The sequence below is a fragment of the Colius striatus genome, chromosome 15 (assembly GCF_028858725.1).
Source record: "Colius striatus isolate bColStr4 chromosome 15, bColStr4.1.hap1, whole genome shotgun sequence".
Lineage (NCBI taxonomy): Eukaryota > Metazoa > Chordata > Aves > Coliiformes > Coliidae > Colius > Colius striatus.
In genome coordinates this window covers 5,030,637-5,051,027 of record NC_084773.1, presented here as the reverse complement: position 1 = coordinate 5,051,027, position 20,391 = coordinate 5,030,637, and the positions used below count along the sequence as shown (strand labels likewise).

Below are 20,391 nucleotides of genomic sequence, written 5' to 3'. Positions count from 1 at the left end.
TTTGAAATCTGTGGTAGCTTTATGAGGAATTTCACATTCCCATTCTCTGCCCTTAAAGCTGTAGCGTTCTAAAGCTTACAACATCATGTTGGATATTGATGCACACAGCGTGGAGGTTCTATGAAGACATTTTAGGGATGCAGAAATATCTGATGAGGACAAGTCTGTATTTGAATTAACTTTCAGTTTCCACACAGTTAAGCAAGGTGAGGATACTTTCCAGGGAATACAGTGGAGTATTACTAATATTTCTGTACAGATTATTATGATTGAAGCTCCAGCCTGTTTCCTGTGCTGAGTTTTGAGGATGTCATCAAATTGTTGATCACAGCTTCCCTTAATCCCACGTTAATGGTGTATCTCTGTTAAACACTAACAGGAGGAGTGAAATCTAAATGTCAGCCACAGAAATGGAGCCCTTTACAAAATTTTAATTAGAAATGTTTAGGTTCCAAATTCAGGCTTAATCTGGGCATGTCATAGAGCAGATTATCATTCTGCTACAGAAAGACCCAATTTGCCAGTCAGAGCTGCAGCATCTATCACACGTCGTGTGACAGTGTTGAATGTCGTCTCCTGGGCAGGTCACCCTCCTTCTGCTGGGTGCTCTCCAAGCTTCACATGTGATGACAAAGGACTCTTTAAATTATCACAGCTCAAGATAAAAAGCTACTCACCACAGTCCTGCTGCTTGCTGCTGCTACAGGCTGCCACAGGGCTTCACATGCTGCTCTTGTATTCTGTTTCTGCATCTGCATTTATTTCTGTTTGTGCGTGTGGGTGCCAGAAATAAAGATGAACCTTGCTGTTGTGTTCCTCTTGAAAAGTAGATTCTCCTTTTTCCAGGTAACCCTTCTTCTGTTCCACTGACAGTCCACTTACCTTAATCTAGATTAGCTAACTCGGGTAATTAAAGGTAAGATTTGGATGGAAACAGGCGAATAACTTGAGGCATTTACAGTCATTGTGCCAAGTCATGAGAAATCCAAAAGTCTTTTTTCTTCACCAAGATTTTCCTCAAGTTCTGTAACTTGGATTTGTCTATTTGGTTTAAGTGCATACTTATTTTGTTAGTGGGACATGCTGGTAACAAAGGTTATTGTTTGAGAGTGGGTGCTTGCCTATGAGTAGCTCTCTCTTGACTGAGTTGTATAACTTACAAAACCTGTTTTTCATTTTCCTTTCTAAAGCTGAAGGATTTATTTATTATGCACCTGGAATCTTTTCTGGTTCTCTTTAAAGTTCCTTTATTTTTCTTTCTTTCTTTTTCTCTATCTTAATCTCCTTCCTCTCCTGCTCCTTAAGGCCTTGGAATATCTTTTCAAGTTCATTGTCCAATCTCGGATCCTTTACTCCAGAGCTACTTGTGGAATGGAGGAGGAACAGTTCCGCTCCAGCATCCAAGAACTTTTCCAGTCCATCAGATTTGTGCTCAGCTTGGACAGCAGGAGCTCTGAGACTCTCATCTTCACACAGGTTCGTTATTTTCTGCACTTCCACTGGCAAACCAAAAGGCAGCTGTTTTCCATGCAAGTCATATATATGATATGGGCAGGTGATGATTAAATGCAGGTTAGTGGAGTTTTCCCCCTCTACCTCTAATCTGCTAGACAACACAGCCAATTAATGTTACTGGGACAGTAGCTTTACACCCCCCACAGATAGAGGTGAGCTGAACTGGGGGATCTCAAGAGCAAAATGTCTTGTCACATAAGAGTACAAGTTCTGCTTTTCATAAAAGTAAAGTGCATTTTCAAGTCTCTCATTCATGTGTCTTACAATTGGCCTCAAGAAATATTAATCCTTAACTGTATAGCTCAAGCCAGCACTTAGGGTCACAGCAACATCACAGTATAGTAGTTCAGTTGATGCACTCACAGTCAGGTTAACAACTCCAGCACACTCTGAAGTGATGGTCAGGCTCAGATGCAGCCTGATCACGAGCATACTGTCTGTGATACCCAGCTCACATTTAATGCATGATTTTGAATGTGGCCCAGATGACTTCGGGAAGACTTCATGCAAGCTTAAGATACTACTCAAAGTGAGTGAGGATGCTGCCAAGTTGGGATTTTTTTCCTGTTTTAAAGACCGTTGTACTAAATCACATACTTTTGTGTTTAAAAGTTTTAAATAGTAATGTCAAACATGTTGTGTGTGCGTCAGCTTGGAGAGTGTCAAAATGGACCATCTAGGACTTCCTGATAATGGAAAGATGATTTGTAATCTCTAATTTACTGTTTACAGATGTTTTGAACACCTCCTGTAGTTTGGCACAGTAATTGTTTCAACACAACAGAGTGACTCCACTGGTTAGAGAGCTGCCAGCAATGTGATCTCTTTCATAAGAAGCTGCTCTGAAAGATTTTGCGAACAGCTGCTCTAATCTTTTATTTAATCACCCATTAGTGGGTATAATAAGATGAGGCAGGAACACGAGAAGTCAGTGCATAGAATTCTGCAGGCAAAGTGACAGTGAATGGAAACAGCATCTTATGAATACAGGCTGTCTAGAGCTCTTTGTTTTCCAGCTGTGTTGATCTCAAGCACAGAGGAAACCAGGTTTGAGGATGGGGTTATTTTCCCTTTTTCTCTGTCTCTGGTTTGATTTTTCTTTTCTTTCTCTGACAATGGTATTTCTTATTTTGAACTTTTTGTAATTTGTCAAGCCTGTCCTTGTTTAAGCTTTGAAAAGTTTACTTTTTGTTTCCCCCTTGCCACTATGTTGCCCCTTGATCCCAATTGCCCCATAGACCTCTCAGCCTGGAGGGCAGGCGAGCGGAGCTGGGACATGTGCCCCACAAAAATGTGGTGGTACTTCAAGGCCGTCATTTAATTCTGTAAGTAATGATCCCCAGAACTGCACAAGCATTTCATCATGGATGTTCCCATTTAATCCTTTTTCCCCCTGAACCCAAACCTTCTTTTTCCTGCATATAAACTGGAATTCAATGTTTAAGTGGTTGGTACGTGGAAAGGAAATGGGGTTTGTTTCAGTAATTAATGGAAGGGTTTATGGCATCCACACACTGAAAAGACAGCGCTGATTGTATATATCAAACTGTTCAGGAGAGTCAAGGAGATTATGTACTAGTTCTGGAAATCTGGACAACTGTTAAATATCTACAGAAGTGCTTGAGGCCTTAGCAAACATCATTTTCTTCACACTTGGCCTCTTATCCAGGCTATTAGACAGATCTCAATATAGTTCTTTCCAGCAATGACCTTAAAACTGATTATGTCCTTCCTTCTAGACAATTAGGTTGACATGAGTAATGATTCAACATATTTTAAGGTATTGTACAAAAAGGGCCCTTGAAAGAACTGGTGAAACGTTGTAGCTGTTCCTCAAGGCAGCTCCAAAGTTTCCTGAAGAGATCCCATACATATCCTTAAATTCCTCCTGGATATCCTACATCACCACAGAAATCCTTCTGCTTTATAGTAATGATCAGAAGCTTAGGAAGACTCCTGTCAGGGTTTGTTGGGCCAATATTGTAATGTCACTTGTGTTATCCCAAAGATAAAGATGCTGACTGGATTTGCAGCTGTTGCAGCCTTCCAAGAGTACCACGAGCTGTTTCAATCATTCCTATTTGTTTATTTTGTTAGTACGTTGTATTTATGTAGCAACAAATAGGTGACAACACCCAGGAGGCTATGTGGGGTTTTGTGTAATCTCAATTGATTGTAACAAGACAAGATGTTGAGAGAGATAACGAGCACGAAGAAGAAAGAGGTAAATTTATATTCAGAATAATTTAATGGGCTCTACAGTGTAAGCTGTAAAAATAACTTATACTGTGCTCAAAGACTGTTAAATACATATCAGTGCTGTTTGAAGGGAAAGATACTTTGAGAAAAGACTTGGCAGAGAAGGAAAATGTATTACATGGGATGAGGAGAGGCATGCCAAGTGTTACAGCCAGCACGGGAGAGGTACCGAAATGTCTGTGCAGTGAGATAACTGAAGAAAATCTGTGAGGAAAAGGAGAACCTGCAGAATTGACAGAGATGCTGATAGGTGATGAGATTCTAGAAGGGCAAAGCTGAAGAGAAATCTGCAAGGGAGTTTAGTAAATGTGAACTTCTGCAGGAAGAGAGTGTGACGTGTGCAGGGGCCTTGGGAGGTGGGAAGGGCAAGAAGGGCAGCATGGGAGGGGGCTGCAAGGGGGTGAGTGGGAATAAGGCCCCTGAATCCAAACCACAGTGTGGTGATCTTACCACACTTACTTACTTACCACAGTGTGGTAAGTAAATAAGAAGGCAACCATCTGGGAACTCAGGTAGTTATAATGAAGGAAGCAGATGTGGACCTTGAGTAGGATGTAGAGGAAGAAAGGGAAGAATTTTGAAGCGTTACAAGTGTGTGGCAGTCACTGGGTGTGACACCAAGTCTGGAACCTGAGGATAGGGCAAGGCATGGACTTAGCTACTGTGATGAAGAAATTAAAGTGTGAAATAGATGAAGAGTTTGTTTCTGTCACTGTTGTAGCTGTTGTGCTGGTATTGTTTGTGCACTTTAAGAAACACCTCCAAGGATAGCTCCAGTGTACTGGAAATATCCATCATTGCAAGAACGCAATCACTTGCACACTTACTTGCATGACTGATACCTCTTCCATGTGAAATGGCACCTCACCCCTGTGCAGAGACACTGTAATGCCACATGCCAGTGCTGCTATGGTTAAGGGTCTGTCAGCATGATCTTCACTATTTTCTCAAGAGTTTTAACTGTATTATGTAGCTGCTCAGTACAGATTATTGATGTAGAACTCTCCAGTCAGAAGCAAGTTTTGTATCAACAAGAAAGGAGTATTTTCTGTTCTCTAGTACCTCATTATTTTTCTGTTTTCTAAGCTGTGTCCTGAAAAACAGCCTTTTGAAGCTCTACAGTGTGTACGTGCTCAGCTTATCGTAAGCCTCAGTACTGCAACTGCACTTGATTTCATATACTACCTGTGATTTGTTCACTAACAACTTGAGGTCTTGCAAAGCACAAACACCAGCCACATGCACTGTTCAGCAGCTTTTTGCAGACCCTTAATTCACTTTTCCTGTTGTTGCTGTTTCACTGCACGTAGCTGCCGTTCCTGAGTTCCAGATTGTCAGTTTCTTCCTTTACTTTTGTCAGGCTGCTTTGCTGAACTCCTTCCCCGCTATCTTCGATGAGCTGTTGCAGATGTTCACTGTGCAGGAGGTGGCAGAGTTCGTGAGGGGCACGCTGGGCAGCATGCCCAGCACAGTGCACATTGGGCAGTCCATGGATGTGGTGAAGCTGCAGTCTATTGCACGCACTGTTGACAGCCGCCTCTTCTCTTTCTCAGGTAAGACCCCAGTACTTGAGGCTCTGCCTTGCCATCAGCTAGAGGTAGTAACACATTATTTTGCAGTTGCTTTGCAAACAACTCATCACTGAATGCCAATAATCTTGGTAGTTATTGGTTATTTTGTATGCTTCCCTATGGTAGAAAATGTTTATAAACCCATCATGCATAAAGTCATTACTAGAGGTTCATAAAAATACCTATGTTAACAAATCAGTTATTAAAACTGGCAGATCTCACCTGCTGGTTTGTATTGCTCTTCTGTTATTGTCATGGATAGGAAGAAAATCTCCTTTCCAGCAAGCTTAGTGTCTGAGAAAGAGAAACAGGGAGGTAAAGTTGTGTGGGGAAACCCACCACTTTATTTTGAAGTATATTTCATCTTATATTACAACCTCAATGTTTCTTTAGCTCAATGTACTAGTAATTCTTTCAGATTTAATTGAATGAAGGAAGGTTAAAGATTGTGAGTTTATTTCATACATCCAAGTCTGAATGAAAGAAGTTGTGAAGGTAATAGTGGAAGATAAAAGCACCATGGATCTTATCTTCCCTGTAGTGAGGATCTCAAGTTAGCCCACTCAAGTTGTTCTACTCAGTGCAAGGTGAGAATGATACCAATAGAGAGTCATGTTTAAACCATCCATTGTAATTGTTTCTAAACACTTTTTTTTCTTACATTTGACATTCATTTCAAAAAATAGGAGTAGATGAGTCCAAAGGTGACTGTGAGATAGGCAGTGAATTTTATCCGAATATAGTGATTTGAACCTATCAATAAAAATACTTGTCTTTGTGGGTGCCAGTTCATGGACAAAAACCTCTTCTTCTGTCTTCTCAGCAAAGCCAGATGTGACTCTGCCCATGGGGCTCAGGGCTTATTCCTTCCCATTAACCTTCTTTTCTCCTTCACAATGACACTGGCAGCTTGGTGCTTTCGGCTGCTGCATAGTATCCCCAACCTCTCACTGCAGTGTCAGAAGCCAGACAGGCAGCTCCAGTGTTGCAGGGCCACACTTTCCACCCCGTATAGTGGTAGACCCCTATCCTCCTCCTTCCCATGGAAGCACAACCTGGTACTCCCAGGTCAGCAATCTCTCCTGCCTCCTATCTGTCCCTGTGAAGATGAGTCTCATTTCCAAAGTTACCTTTTGCCTGCCCACCCTACCTACCCTTCAGGTCCTGCAATTAAGGAAAGATACATTCTCTTTTTCTTGCCTCCCACAAGGGGATGACTTGTTTCCTTTTCTGTCTCCTATCAGTCTGTTTGATGACATCTTGACACCTTTCTCTTTGGAGACTCTGTCTCTTTGGAGTTTTTTCCTGTATTGGTTACTGTTTTCTGCGGCTTTTATCTGCTCTCCCTTCTTTGGTAAGATTAAAGTTTGTAAGCCAGCTAAAAGAGAGGAATTAGCTGATTTCCCAGAGGCATATATTGGAGAAGCTCTGTTAACTGTGACAACGGAGCTGGAAAGCAATATGAAGTGAAGAAGGGTTTGCACAAAAGAAGTCGATGTTAGGATGTATCAGTTCACACCTGCTGCTTCCAAGCTGGGTCAGTGTTACAGAATCACAGACTCTCAAGGGCTGGAAGGGACCTCCAAAGCTCATGCAGTGCAACCCCCCTGCCAGAGCAGGGCCACCTAGAGTAGGTCACACAGGAACTCGTCCAGCTGGGTTTGGAATGTCTCCAGAGAAGGAGCCTCCACAGCCCATCTGGGCAGCCCCTGCCAGTGCTCCCTCACCTCAACAGGGGAGAAATTCTTCCTTGTGTTTCTTTGGAACCTCTTCTGTTCCAGCTTGTCCCCATTGCCCCTTGTCCTGTCATTGGCCATCACTGTTCTCAGCCTGGCTCCAGCCTCCTGACACCCTCCCTTTATGTATTTTTAAATATTAATGAGATCTCCCCTCAGTCTCCTCCAAGCTGAACAGCCCCAGCTCCCTCAGCCTTACATCACAAGGGAGATGCTCCACTCCATCTCTGTGGCCCTGCACTGAACTCTCTCCAGCAGCTCCCTGTCCTTCTGGAACTGAGAGGTCCAGAACTGGACACATTATTCCAGATGTGGTCTCACAAGGGCAGAGCAGAACCTCTCTCCACCTACTGCCCACAGCCCTGCTAATCCACTCCAGGATGCCATTGGCCTTGTTGGCCATGAGGGCACGATGCTGGCTCTTGCTCATCCTGCTGCCCACCAGCACCCCCAGCTCCCTTTCCCCTACACTACTCTCTAAGAGTTCATTCCCCAGCCTGTACCAGTACATGGGGTCATTATTTCCCAGATGCAGGACACTTTTGAGAACATCATGTGTACTGGATTTAGGAATCTTGGGAACAAGAGGCATTGTTCATTCATTGGATACAGCCTTAGAAGTGTGATGTACTACGATCTGTACAAAAAAGCTGCACCAATTAAACAAGCATGTTGTGTATCAGGAGGGCACTTTGGATACCAAAAGGCTGCTGAGATGGAGATGGTTGAAATGGAGTTCTGTTTTGGAAGAGCTGTGACGTGATGTTCCTTCTTTCAGAGTCCCGGCGTATCCTGCTGCCTGTAGTTCTTCACCACATTCACCTTCACCTACGACAGCAGAAGGAGCTACTTATCTGCTCTGGGATCCTCAGTAGTATCTTCTCCATAATCAAGACCAGCTCTTTGGTAATCTCATGCTTGAATTTTTAATTTATTGTTGTTTTAATTCTACCACTGATGCAGTAAAGTGAAGACTGAGGGGTTTTTATAGCTTAATACCTTTTTTTTGAGGATCCTTTTACAAACAAAATTCCGCTAGACTTTTGTCAGCAGAACATCTGAAATGAGGGTCTGCTTTTGTGTGTGTGACTCAGAGCATTCTGATTATACAGTGCTTTTGCTGTTAGGAGGGGGAAAAACATGTGCACGTACAAGGTTCGACACTGTTTAATTTTCTTCATCCAAGCTTCGATGCCAGTGGAGTTTAAAAGCTCTGCACAGCTCTAGGACTCGAAGTTCTGCCAGAGGCAGTAACTAGTGCTTTGTGATTCATGTTAAGAGAATACTCTAACATTGTCCAATCAATGAAACCACACTTACTTGTAGAAATTGCTGCTGAGTTGAAACACACGGCTTTGGTGATCATAATACCCTGATCTCAAGTGGTAACTTGATCATTTCAAGCAATGCTCAGAAACAGAAGGTGGTAAAGTTTCCCCAGCTGAGTCTAAAGGAGGAAGCTCATGATGCTAAATATAATTCATCCCAATGTGTATTTCCAGTTACAAGTTATGGGTTTGTGTGAAAGGAGTGAGATGAAATGTATTGTGGTAATAAGCTAAAATAATGCTGCCATTGCTAAAGGTTCCTAAACATTATTTGATCCCGTTGTGTTCTAGATATGCAGACCTTTGATTATAGATTTACCTTTATGGCTGTGACCCTGAATGTTTCCATCAGAGCCTGACGAGGTAACACACACACACACACACACAAATAGATGCTGGTGTCACAACAGTATCTGGAGCCAGTGAGGAATCTGATTGTCCTTCTTTGAACCTCTGTTACAGAGCACTCTGTCAAAACGGGTTTGTGGTATGGCTGACTCAGCAGAATTGTCTTTGCCAGTTCCATTCTCTGCAGTTTCTAACTGTCTTGTTTGCTCACCACCTACTGTAGGAGGGAGATGTCGTGGAGGAGGTTGAGATGATGGTGGAGAGCCTCCTGGATGTGCTCTTACAAACTCTGCTTACAATCATGAGTAAATCGCAGTCTCAGGAGGCGGTAAGAGGGCAGCGTTGCCCGCAGTGCACAGCAGAAATCACTGTTAGTAACTAACAATCAGTTTCTATTTCCTGCTTCTCTAACCTTTGGTTCAGTCCCTCACCACCACTGGCACCTCATTATCATCTCTGCTGCATGAATGCCCAGGGCTTTGCCTTTTTCCCTTAATAAGCCTCAAACCCGTTCCTTCCTCTCTGCAGTAGCGAGGCCTGCGGGAAGCAGTGGAGCTCAGGAAGCCTTTGTGCATTCCCATGTTTTCATGTTTGTGCAGCTGTGATTGAGAGTTACTGTTTGGAACATGAGGCACATGTTAGCTGGGTATCTGCCCAGGGCTGCACTCCTCCAGAGGCATCCCCAAGGGCAGTATGAGCATCAGGCTGTGATTTCTCAGACGGAGAATGCCATAATGCTCTGTGGAGAAGTCCCTTTACTTCACAGCCTGGAGAGCTTCTGTCCAGGTTTGCTGATTATCTCATGCAAATGAAACACAACATGCTTTTTTCAAAAGAAATTAACAGATTGAGCCAAGTGAGCTTGGTGGGAGGAGAGTGAAAAGCCAGAACTTTGTCCAGACTGCCAGAATAAGCCTAGTGGAAGAAGCTTTTTCTTTGCCATGTGATGGGAGAGGACAAAAAGAGTAGAATGTTGCTGTTCAGCTTTCTTCTCCTCTGAATTTGTTGGGCTTTTCTGTTCTAGGCTCTTTCAGTCTATTTTTGCTTGCCAGAGTCTCTAATGCAGCTTTTGTACAATGTATGATGTTAAGCTGCTGCTCAGAACATCCCTTTTAGACTTGTTTTTTTATCAAATGACTGAAACCCCAGAGGTATTGTTGGAGGCAGATGGATGCTAAGGTGCAGTGCTCACACGAGAGAAAAGGCTGTATCCTTCTGTGTTAGCTCAGATAACGTAACAAACGGTAGGATCCTGATAAAGAACAGTGCATTTAGTAGTTTCCAAACATATTCTTTGATACAAAACAAGAAAAGCAATAACTTGCAAATGACCAGTGACAACTCCATTTCCTTTTACCCTTGCCATTTGATTTGCTGTTATCACACACCACCTCACACATAAGAGCACACCTTTTTTCCTAATGAAGTTCAACCCTGCAAAGTTTCTTGGAACAATTTGTGTCAAAGCTTCTGGGTAGATGCTTGAGCCAATTGGAAAAAGAGAAAAAAAGTATAAAATTCCCTTATATTTGTTCCTGAATTTATATTTCACAGCACAGTGATATGTGGAACCTTATTAGATACAACTGAGAAAGTAGTTTGTGTATTTTCCAAATTAATTGCTCATTGTTGCAAAAAAATAGTGTTGTGCAAGGGACTGGCAGTCAAAAGACATAGTCCCTACGTCCTTGGCACTGTCTTGCTTCTATCTTGGACAGATTGCTTAACTTCTCTGTGCTTTGCTTTCAGATATGTAAAATGGGGGAGCTCATCTTTGGAAACACTTTGGGATACTGTGGTAACTGGTTAGGGTGCATCTGCTTTGCAGGCCAGAAATGTAAATGTAGCTCATGTGGGCTTACCCAAACTACATTCAGAATATCTTACTGGAATACTGTTAGTACTGGAGCTGTGACAGCACATAACTTGGTGAACACTAATCATCCAAATACTTCCAGACACCTTTTGTAGCCCATACTGATCCCAGGCTGTCACCACTGCACTGTGCTGAGTGGCTGAGCCAATTAGTTTAAGTAATGCCCAGGATGTCTGCATGAACTGTAGTCACACTTTTGATAGACACAGTGCATTAAGTCACTGAAAAAGGTGATTGTCTAAAGTGCATGCTTGGAGGGTAATTCATTAAATCTGTATTAATCATTTTCAACTATTTTTGTTTAGACCAAAACATTGTTTAAAAGACCTTTAAAACTGACATCTGTGGAGGAGCCTCTAAGAGGGGTATTCCTATCTATTAGCAGTAGTTCAAGAACAGTTAACATGCAGTATTTTTAATCTCTGTGCATGTCAGCTTTCCTCTCATAGGCATTGGGGCCATTTCAGACCCCTCCCTTTATACCTTACCCCAGGTTTGAGTTTTATAGTTAGGGAATTTCAGACTGTGTGAGTGAAATCGTTTCTCATTCGGTCAACAGGGAGAATATGTCTCCTGCCTTTTATCTTTGCTTCGTCAGATGTCAGACACTCATTTCCAGCATTTACTGGACAACTTCCAAAGCAAGGATGAACTAAAGGTACAACAGAACACAATGTTTGTAGGGTGGTTCACTCAGAAAGTGAGAGCAGAGGGGAATCCCTCTAGCATTACTTGCCCTGCTAATCATCTCCAGTCACTGGCACTCTATTCGTGGATGTTCCCGTTGCTTTTATCATAGTAGATGTTGTTAGAAAAACATTTAAGACCACAAGACACTGAATTATCTTCAAAACAGCAAATAAAGTCCCAAGATAGATGTTATTAGACATAAACAGATATTATACCATATAGAATATAGTCAGAAGAACAGGAGTTTATTTTAGGCCTGTGAATGTAAAGTCAGTTGTTCTGTAGCTTTTTACTGAACTTACTTATGAAGGGTGTTGATTTTACGCCAGAAGAGAATTTCAAGCCCCTTCACAGATACAAATGTCTCTGGCAGATGAAATCGTTTTGGGGAAGGCAGTAACCTTACTACTGCACTTGCTGCATGCTTCCCAAATTTGTAAATATGAACTTCAGATCTGGCTCTTCATGAACAGAAGGGGTACAGACAGAGTTCAGAGGAGTGCTCCTGCAACAGTCTGTGTGAAAGGCAAAGTCATTTCATAAATAAAACCAAGGTCTAATATAAAATGCTTTTGATTACCATGGCATTCAATAAAATATGTGGTATGGCAGGAGCTTATGTTGCCTTAACAAATGAAACAGAGAAACAGTGAGAAGCCCTCTCTGACTAGGCTTCAGCTTCTAAATGTATTTTAAGTGCATATAGAGGGGTGGAATAAATCAGGGAGATAAACCTGAGATGATTCAATTCCTAGCTTTAGGTTGCAGGGTTCAATGTTGATAGTTATCTGAGATTACTACCTTTCAGGTGACTTTGGAATTGCTCATAGGAAAATGATTTGGTAAATGAATTTTTAGTAGATCTTTTCAAAGGCTATCTAAGCTATGGTTCTGATTTCAGGCCAGTGAAAAGATTTGTCATTACATTAAGAACACTGTTGTATCTCTGATAGCCTAACAATACATTCCAGGAGTGTCACAGAGGCAGAACATTTTGTACATCATTTTTTTCCCAATTATCAATTGACCTAATAAAATACATTACTCTTTTATTTTCCCTTCAGGTATTGCTACAACGTTCCCAGTACCCTTTCTTAGATGCAAAGGCATTATGTTCACTTTTCACTTACATCTAGGCCAGAATGAGGCCAAAGATCAAAGAGCTTCTGATGCTTCACTCTTAGCTCAGTAACACCAAGATACTAATCTCCTCTCCCTGCCAATAAAGGCACAATGGTAGGACAGTTTTGAGGAAATCTTACACTGCCACTTTCTGTGCTACCTTGATTTTGTGTAGAAGGAAAACAAACCAAGGAATTCACAGTTTGCAAGGCTGACAAGTTGGCATGTTTCATCTTTGCTGCTGTTCTCCATAGAGACAGAAGTGCAGTCAGTCAAAACCAGGAATGCCTTCAGGTTTGAGGATCTTTTTGGAAAGGAAATCTGCAGCTGAATGTGTTTAGGAGAACTTGTCTGCTGCATATTGCCAGAAATGAGGTTTTCTGTTACTGTTTTTAAAAGCGTGTGTAGGAGTTTCATTGCGTTTGGGTGTGTGGGTTTTTGTCAAATTGGTGACATAAGTGCAAAGACATTTGGACAGATGCATTAATTAAATGAATGTATAAATAAATTCCTGTGCTTCTGCTATATTTTGAAATAACTTCAAATTGACTCTGGATGATGATATGAGAAGTCATATATTATTATATATATAAAGGAAGATTCTCATCTCCCTGTAGAAGTTAAGATTTAAGACAGCTGCAACTTGCTTAGTACATATTGGGTGCATACAAAATGTTGTTTCACTGTTGTCAGGCAAATGCCTGAGTGAGACAACGCTCAAGTGGAGCACACTGAGCTTAATTGTCTGTCTTCCTCTGCAGCTGCTGGGTCTGTTGTAAATTGGTTTTTTTCCCCTGTATGATAGGAGTTCCTTCTGAAGATTTTCTGTGTATTTCGAAACCTGATGAAAATGAGTGTCTTTCCTCGAGACTGGATGGTGATGAGGTTGCTCACCAGCAAGTAAGTAGAGAAGCAGGTATAAGCTGTTGACATTCTGTATCAGAATCTTTTTATCCAGGCAGTTAAAGCCTGTGCCATAGTGTATTTCATCAGGCAGATATGGTGATCAAGACGAGTTCTGGAGCACTCATCCTCAGTCTACAGTTATTTTAACATTGGACCAAATTGGGACTTCTGTGTTTGTCCTGTTTCTTAAACTCTATCAGGACACACAAGTACCAAAGAGTTAAAAGTTTAAACCCAGTGTAAGAAGTAGTATGCAGTTTGGAATCCAGAATTGGCAAAATACTTACAAGTATCTTGAGTTGAAGCATGAGCCTAATAAAGCACCCATGTATAGCTGAGAATGCTAACTTCTGGAATTCTCCTTCTTGAGAGGAGGGAGGGAAATCTTTCTGCTTAAAATAGGAGGAAGATGAGTGAATTCTTTCGTTTCACCTGAGATAATGTGGACCAGCCATGCAAAGCAGAGAGGATTTTAAATGCTCATGTGTAAATTTCAAAAGTTAGAATAGTGATGAAAATTCTTCATCTTGTATCACTTGGTACAAATTGTTTGTTAAGACTTAGAAAGGTAGGTGACTGCCATGCAGATCCAGCAGCAATGACATGGAGAATGCCCATCTCTGTGTACAGAGTAAAATCAGCACCCCAAACCACTGTGATATGTTATGCTCCCAATTGAAAGATTCTTTTTTCTCTTTTTTTCTCTGTTTTTGACCAACAGTATCATAGTTACAACAGTTCAGTATCTGTCTTCTGCACTGCATAAGAACTTCACGGAAACGGACTTTGACTTTAAAGTAAGATCTGATACTTTAAAACATTCTGACATCTTTTTAACCCAGCAGTAATGAGGGACCAAGAGCTATTCTCTGCATTATTAGCTGGTTATATTTGCAGCATTTATTTGAGTATCTATGGGGAAGATCTACCTAACTGATAAAAGACAGCAATTTGAATATGCTGCGGAACTGAGGGGAAGTAGAACAGTTGGACTGTGAGATCAAATCAAGTCTGAGCCTCTGATAAAGGAAACAAATACCTCCATAGTGGTTGAGCTAATGAAACATGCTGTCTCACAGGTTCATGGCTAATAACATGTAAACTCAGGCAATGGTTTTGCTGAAGTTGGGGCATTTGTGATCTTCCCCTCCCTCTCTCTGGCTGTTGACTTAAAACTTGGAAGAATACAGTCTCTCAGAGGGTGATTTCCCCACGGCTGATGTAGTTGAAAATGGGCAGCAAGTTCAGCGTTAGGAAGGAAATGCTGCCAGAGGAGTACGCAGGCACAGGGACACACAGCATGATGGCAAAGGCCACACTTCTGGAGGAAACTGAGGAAAATACAGGGCTCTCATTTATGACAGAATGCAGTGGCTGGGGATTTTTGAGGGATAAAATCTGTTTAGCCTACAGAAGGAAAAAAAAACGATTTAAAACTTTGCTAAAGTCACCAGGTTTATTCATTTTTGAGCTCTGGTGCTAAGAGGAAAGTCCAGTAGCCTTACCTTCGTGAGGTTTTTGACTTTAGTTCCTACCAAGTTTTAAATAATCCATTGGTATTAAGAGTTTAGTATCTCAATAGTTAAGCTGCATGTTAAGTTATGTCTTGATTACATAAAGGAAAAGTCTGATTCTACATATAATGGAACATATGTCTTCCTACACTTATTTAAAACTTACTCCTTGGAGTGTAACGTTACCAAACTTCCTTCCCATGTCACAGGTGTGGAACTCTTACTTCAGCCTGGCAGTTTTGTTTATAAACCAGCCAAGTCTCCAACTGGAAAATGCCACACCAGCAAAAAGGAAGAAGATTCAGGATAAGTAAGAACATGTTTTGTTGAATTACAGCCTTTTCTGCCACCTCAAAAAATGAGACTTCTTTTTCTACACAAGTCCTTGTGACTTATTGTGAAGACTGGCATGTGGAAATGCGTTGGAAATAAATAAGTAGATCTCCTAATATGGTGTTCAGTTATTAGTCAAATTGTTTGATATCCTTATGTTGATTTAAATGCAAATTTACTGGATTTTTCTTTTAACTGCCTTGCCAGTTTTTGTTCCATTAGACAGTTCTGTGTCTCTTCTCTTGCAGGTATGGCGATATGAGGGTCATGATGGCATATGAGCTCTTCAGCATGTGGCAGAACCTGGGTATGTCTCTTCCTTCTCTGTCCTAACAACCAAAGCCAAAGTAACCCCAGATATCTGTTGGCCATGTTGGTTTTTTCACTCTCTGAAGCATCACAGAATATTTACTTGCTCTGAAGAGTTGTAAAGCCAGGAAGCACTTCCCCCACCAGAAACCCTCTGCACTGTCTTACCGTAAATAGTACATTCATATGAACTTGAATGCATTCTTCTCAAATATGACAGTGGCAGTGTTTAGTTGTTTTGACACATCTGTGACAGTTTCTATGTATTTGCAAATAAAAAATAGGCTTTTTCTAGTCCCTTCAACTGTGCTGCAGTCAGGTTCATATGGAGATAGACTGTTACTCCCTGGCTTTTGTCTGATCCATGGCTGTAAGGCAGAAATTAAATGTTAATAGCTGTAATCAACTTCATAATTTTCTAGATTCAGAAGCCCAAATGGTCATAGTTCAAAATTACAGCATCATAGAATCATTTAGCTTGGACAAGACATTAAGATCATTGAGTCCAACCATTAACCTAACACTGATGGGTTTTGCTGAAGGCTTTCCCAGTGAGTCTAAAAGTCTTCTCATTTTGCAAGGAATGGTGTAAGACAAATAGTGGTTTTCCAGTCCTTTCAGGAAAAGAATGTGTTTGCTTTTCTATATGCTCATGCCTACTACTTTGTATATGTCATTATTGCAGGGGCTCCTGTTTTCTCAGTGACAGATAACAAAGGCTTTTATTTAATTCCAGTTGCTTTGTGTTGTACAGGTGAGCATAAGATTCACTTTATTCCGGGAATGATTGGCCCCTTTCTTGGTGTTACACTTGTTCCACAACCAGAAGTCCGGAATATCATGATCCCCATCTTCCATGACATGATGGACTGGGAGCAGAGGAAAAATGGCAACTTCAAGCAGGTGATGTTGCTTCCCAAGCACGTGCAGTATTCTTTTTCTTGCTCTATCTGCAATGGCCAGCTGGGAGCAAGGAGCTTGTATCTGTTGATCTGATGAGAAGACCTTGTCATGTAAATCTATCAAAATAGAACATTTGAAGGATCATTCACAAAACTGTTAGAAGACTCCCAAGAGTATTTAAACAGTGCACTTTATAGCAAGCTGTGTTTCCCATGAACATAAAGCAGAAGAGCAATGTGCTCATCGTGTGGGAGAGAGAACAATTTTGTATGTGCTGGGCTCTCACTGCCTCCATTGGCTTCACTGAGCCAACCATTAAATGGGTCAGGCAGAGAACCAAAAATGGAGATGTAAAGATTTAGCCAGTATTTGAGAAAGCAGCGGCCTTTGCTTCTGTCTTCAGTTTCCAGATAGAAAGTGGTATTGTATCATTCAACAATTATACCATGCTTGGAAACAGACTTTGTGGCTGCATAATTTTGAAGCATTGTCGCAGCTCTCTGGGAGAGGTTGTGCCCAGCCAAAGTTCTGTAGTTCCCACCTGCTGAGAGTTCTGATTGCAAAACAGGGAGAGGTAGTGGCATCATTGTGCTGCTCAGCTGTGGTCAGTGAATTGCTTAAATTTTCCACTGCAGAACAGATCCCTGAAGTGCAGAGTGTTTATAGTGAAGGATGGGTTTGGACTGGATCCTCAGATGTCACAGTGCTTCATTGCCACTGTGTTTGGGGCAGTACTGGGGGCAAGTATCTGCCAATAAGTGCTCTGAAGTAGTAAATCCTTTTATTTAAATGATCATCATTTGTATGATTATTTATTATCCCCACACTCATTAAAATGCCAGATCAGATCTCTCATTCCAGGAGAATAACAGATCTTTTCCATAACATGACCTATTAAAGGCTGTGTGGAAAGGTTTTTCCTCAGCTGCCTTGACTATTGCTATTATTTGCTACTGTTATTATTACAGTAGCATTTGATCATGGTCCTCTTTTTGCATCTTTTAGCATACCTATAGAACAGTCTCTCTTCTGGCATTTACAATTATAAGTATCTACAGTCATCTCCACATTTCTGAACCTATTCATGCTTTCTCTATCAAGATGGACTCTTAATAATCTTCATTTGTGTTTTATACTCACTAGTAATTCTAAACCAGAGCTCAAAGAATATTTCTTAAATTACCTGTGAGACAAATTTTCACACTGTTTTATGAAGCATGTATAGTAACTTCATGTATAGAACTTCATGTATAGAAGTTCTCTGTTGTCTGATACAATGCTGCATAGCTGGCCAGATGCATTACTGAGTTCTGTCAAGGCATTGGTGATCACAAGCAAAGAGAGGGCAGAGGTTCTTTTAATCTTTTACTTCTCTTTGCTTTTTGAATACTAAATTGGTTGTCAGAAAATACAAAATTGTTGGAAGTTCAGTTTCAAGCCCTTTTTGTATTTTCTTCAGTAGCTCATGCTTTAACAAGGTTATTTTTCAGTGATGCTGGATCACAATTCTTCTGATTCACAGACTAAGTCAGGTCTCCCTGTAATGATTTCAGCAACAAGAATACCACTGTGTGCCACTGGGTGATTTACTTTCCCTTCACATCTTTACTATCTTTGCCATTTGGCTGCTGAAAAACAGGGAGAAACTCAAACTATGATTGGCTTTAAATAAAAACAAGCTGTATTTCTACAGACAGTTTCAACCTTTAGGAACCTCTGTCTTCATTAGTACTGAAAGTATGCTTTCTGCAAGATTTCCAAGACTACATTAAATTGCTTTGTTCAATGCTAGATATATTGTTAGCTGCACTGGAATCAATTTTATGGGAATATCTGATATCAGACTTGATAATAAGATGTATTAGACTGGGCAGGGAATGAATAAATAGTCAAAACTGTTGCAAGGAAAGAGAAACTTAATGATACTATTGTTGCCCTTTATGTAACTGAAAAGAAAATGCGTCCTATAATCATAGAGAGGCTTGACAGAAGTGGGTTTAATGAACAAATAATCTTCTGCTGTAACAATGCCTGGATGGCTGCAAATCAATCACCCACCAGCAGAACCATCGCAGCAGACCAGCTGTGATTGGGCCATGAGTTAATTTCTCAGTGTGGACATTCTGTTACAGCACAGGATTTAGTTTATCTGATAGACTCACAGAAAGTGTGTCTGAGTGACTTATTTGACAAGAGAATAAACTTCAGAAATTCCTGTGAAGAATCACAGAATAGTAGGGATTGGAAGGGACCTCTGGAGATCACCCAGTCCAACCCCCTGCTAAAGCAGGTTCCCCTTGATCAGGTCACACAGAAACTTATCCAGGTGTTTTTGGAATGTCTCCAGAGAAGGAGACTCCACACCCTCCCTGGGCAGCCTGTGCCAGGGCTCCCTCACCCTCTCTTGGGATGTTCATTTAGACTCTGAAAAACAAATGAGAAATTTAGTTTTAGTCCTCCTATTTGACTGAAAAATGAGTCAAATGTGTCCATTTAATTGAGCCACAGAGATATAAATAACTTACAAATACAGTGAGAAGCCTCAGGACGTGAAGCCCTACAATCTTCCTAGAGACTGGAACTCTTGTCTTCTATGTGAACAGCTAATTTGTAACCAGTTGCTTCTTCATCCAGGTGGAAGCTGAGTTGATCGACAAGCTGGACAGTCTGGTATCTGAAGGAAAAGGTGATGAGAACTACAGGGAGCTCTTCAGCCTGCTGTAAGCTATGCCAGTTTCTACTCACTCCATGTTTCAGGGTCAGTGAAAGAGCCCAAGCAGTGATCTGGGCAGCTGCAGCCACAGCGCTGATCTGCAAGAGAAAGCCAAGGGGCTTTCAGGCAGCCTTTCACGGCATGGCTCAGCGAGATAGAAATGAGTCACTGTAATGCTGAAAAGAATAAAAATACCTCATTCTTCTTTGTCCTCTTTCTGTGAAAACTAATACAAGGCTGGGCAGGGAAGTAGTTATCATCCTCCTACCAGAAATTGATTTGCTAGAGGAGCCAGTGCCGTTCCTTTTACAGAGCAGACAGTGAAGTCAGAGCCTTTGGGTTCTTGAGAAGTTGTTGTTCTGTCTAGCAAGTCAGGCCTGTTCAGACCAAAAGAGATTGTCTTCAAGCATTCACCTTTGCTTCTTACAAATTTTGAAGGTCATGTTTTGGCTGGCTCAGCAGTTGCAAGTTGCTTCTTCCAAAGTCTGTCACGAGCACTATATTTCTACTCCCTTTCACACCCAAAATCCAGTAACTCATCAGGATAAACATGAAGACTTTACATCTGACTTTCTACCTAGTTATCTTTGATTCCTGACCTGTTTCCATATTTCAGTTCCAATGGTCCTAGCTTATATCCAAAGGACTTATTTTCAGCTCTGAGAGCCCAGAGCAGCTAACCCTAGGTCTTTTCATATTCCAGTGAGCCACAGAATCATTAGCAGAGTTTTAGCCATATATTCCAGACAATTTAATGTGGCCCCAGTAGCAGACTGGCAGTTTGAGGCATAAACCTTTCTTTCACTAGAACCAATATTTGTATTTCTGAATTTACAATTGCACATTCATTCCTTTCCAAGGCAGATAACTGTGCCCATCCTGTATGCTTATCCTTAGGAAACACGTCAATGCATTCAGTTTTGATTTGTGCATATTCAGCCTTGGGAAGCCTGGCACTTTATGTGTGTGCAGATAACAGAAGTCTATTTCAGGGATAAAGCAAAAAATATTTATCCTTTTTTTTCTAATTCACCTCTCAAGAGGAATATTGTGCAATTCCTTTGCTCCAGCTGAAGACATTTGTTACCCAAATTGTTAAGAATTCAGGGGCTGTGGCTCAGTACTTATTTTTAGGTGATAGTTATTGCATGTATTACCAAGAAAAACAGCCTGGAAGTCCAGCAGCCTTTTAGTTTATATTTGCTACTGACTTCTCTGAGAACAATGTGGACTTTGAGGAAACAATTCCACAAAGCTGGTAAATGCTG

The 20,391-nt window shown here is 41.2% G+C and overlaps 1 protein-coding gene across 6 annotated transcripts in view; it reads left to right on the top strand.

Moving 5' to 3' along the window:
* The window catches only part of DOCK3 (dedicator of cytokinesis 3), a 199,864-nt gene that overhangs the window by 140,170 nt on the left and 39,303 nt on the right, over nt 1-20,391 (top strand). For all 6 annotated transcript variants that reach the window (XR_009819784.1, XM_062008169.1, XM_062008167.1 and 3 more), the window contains exons 23-33: nt 1,306-1,476; nt 5,135-5,327; nt 7,860-7,987; nt 8,981-9,085; nt 11,193-11,291; nt 13,251-13,345; nt 14,073-14,148; nt 15,075-15,175; nt 15,447-15,505; nt 16,262-16,410; nt 19,045-19,130. Coding sequence is in view for 5 of the 6 variants with exons in the window: in XM_062008169.1 (XP_061864153.1) it covers nt 1,306-1,476; nt 5,135-5,327; nt 7,860-7,987; nt 8,981-9,085; nt 11,193-11,291; nt 13,251-13,345; nt 14,073-14,148; nt 15,075-15,175; nt 15,447-15,505; nt 16,262-16,410; nt 19,045-19,130 (1,262 nt within the window). In the remaining variant the exon portion in view is untranslated. The remainder of the gene's footprint in view (nt 1-1,305; nt 1,477-5,134; nt 5,328-7,859; nt 7,988-8,980; nt 9,086-11,192; nt 11,292-13,250; nt 13,346-14,072; nt 14,149-15,074; nt 15,176-15,446; nt 15,506-16,261; nt 16,411-19,044; nt 19,131-20,391) is intronic.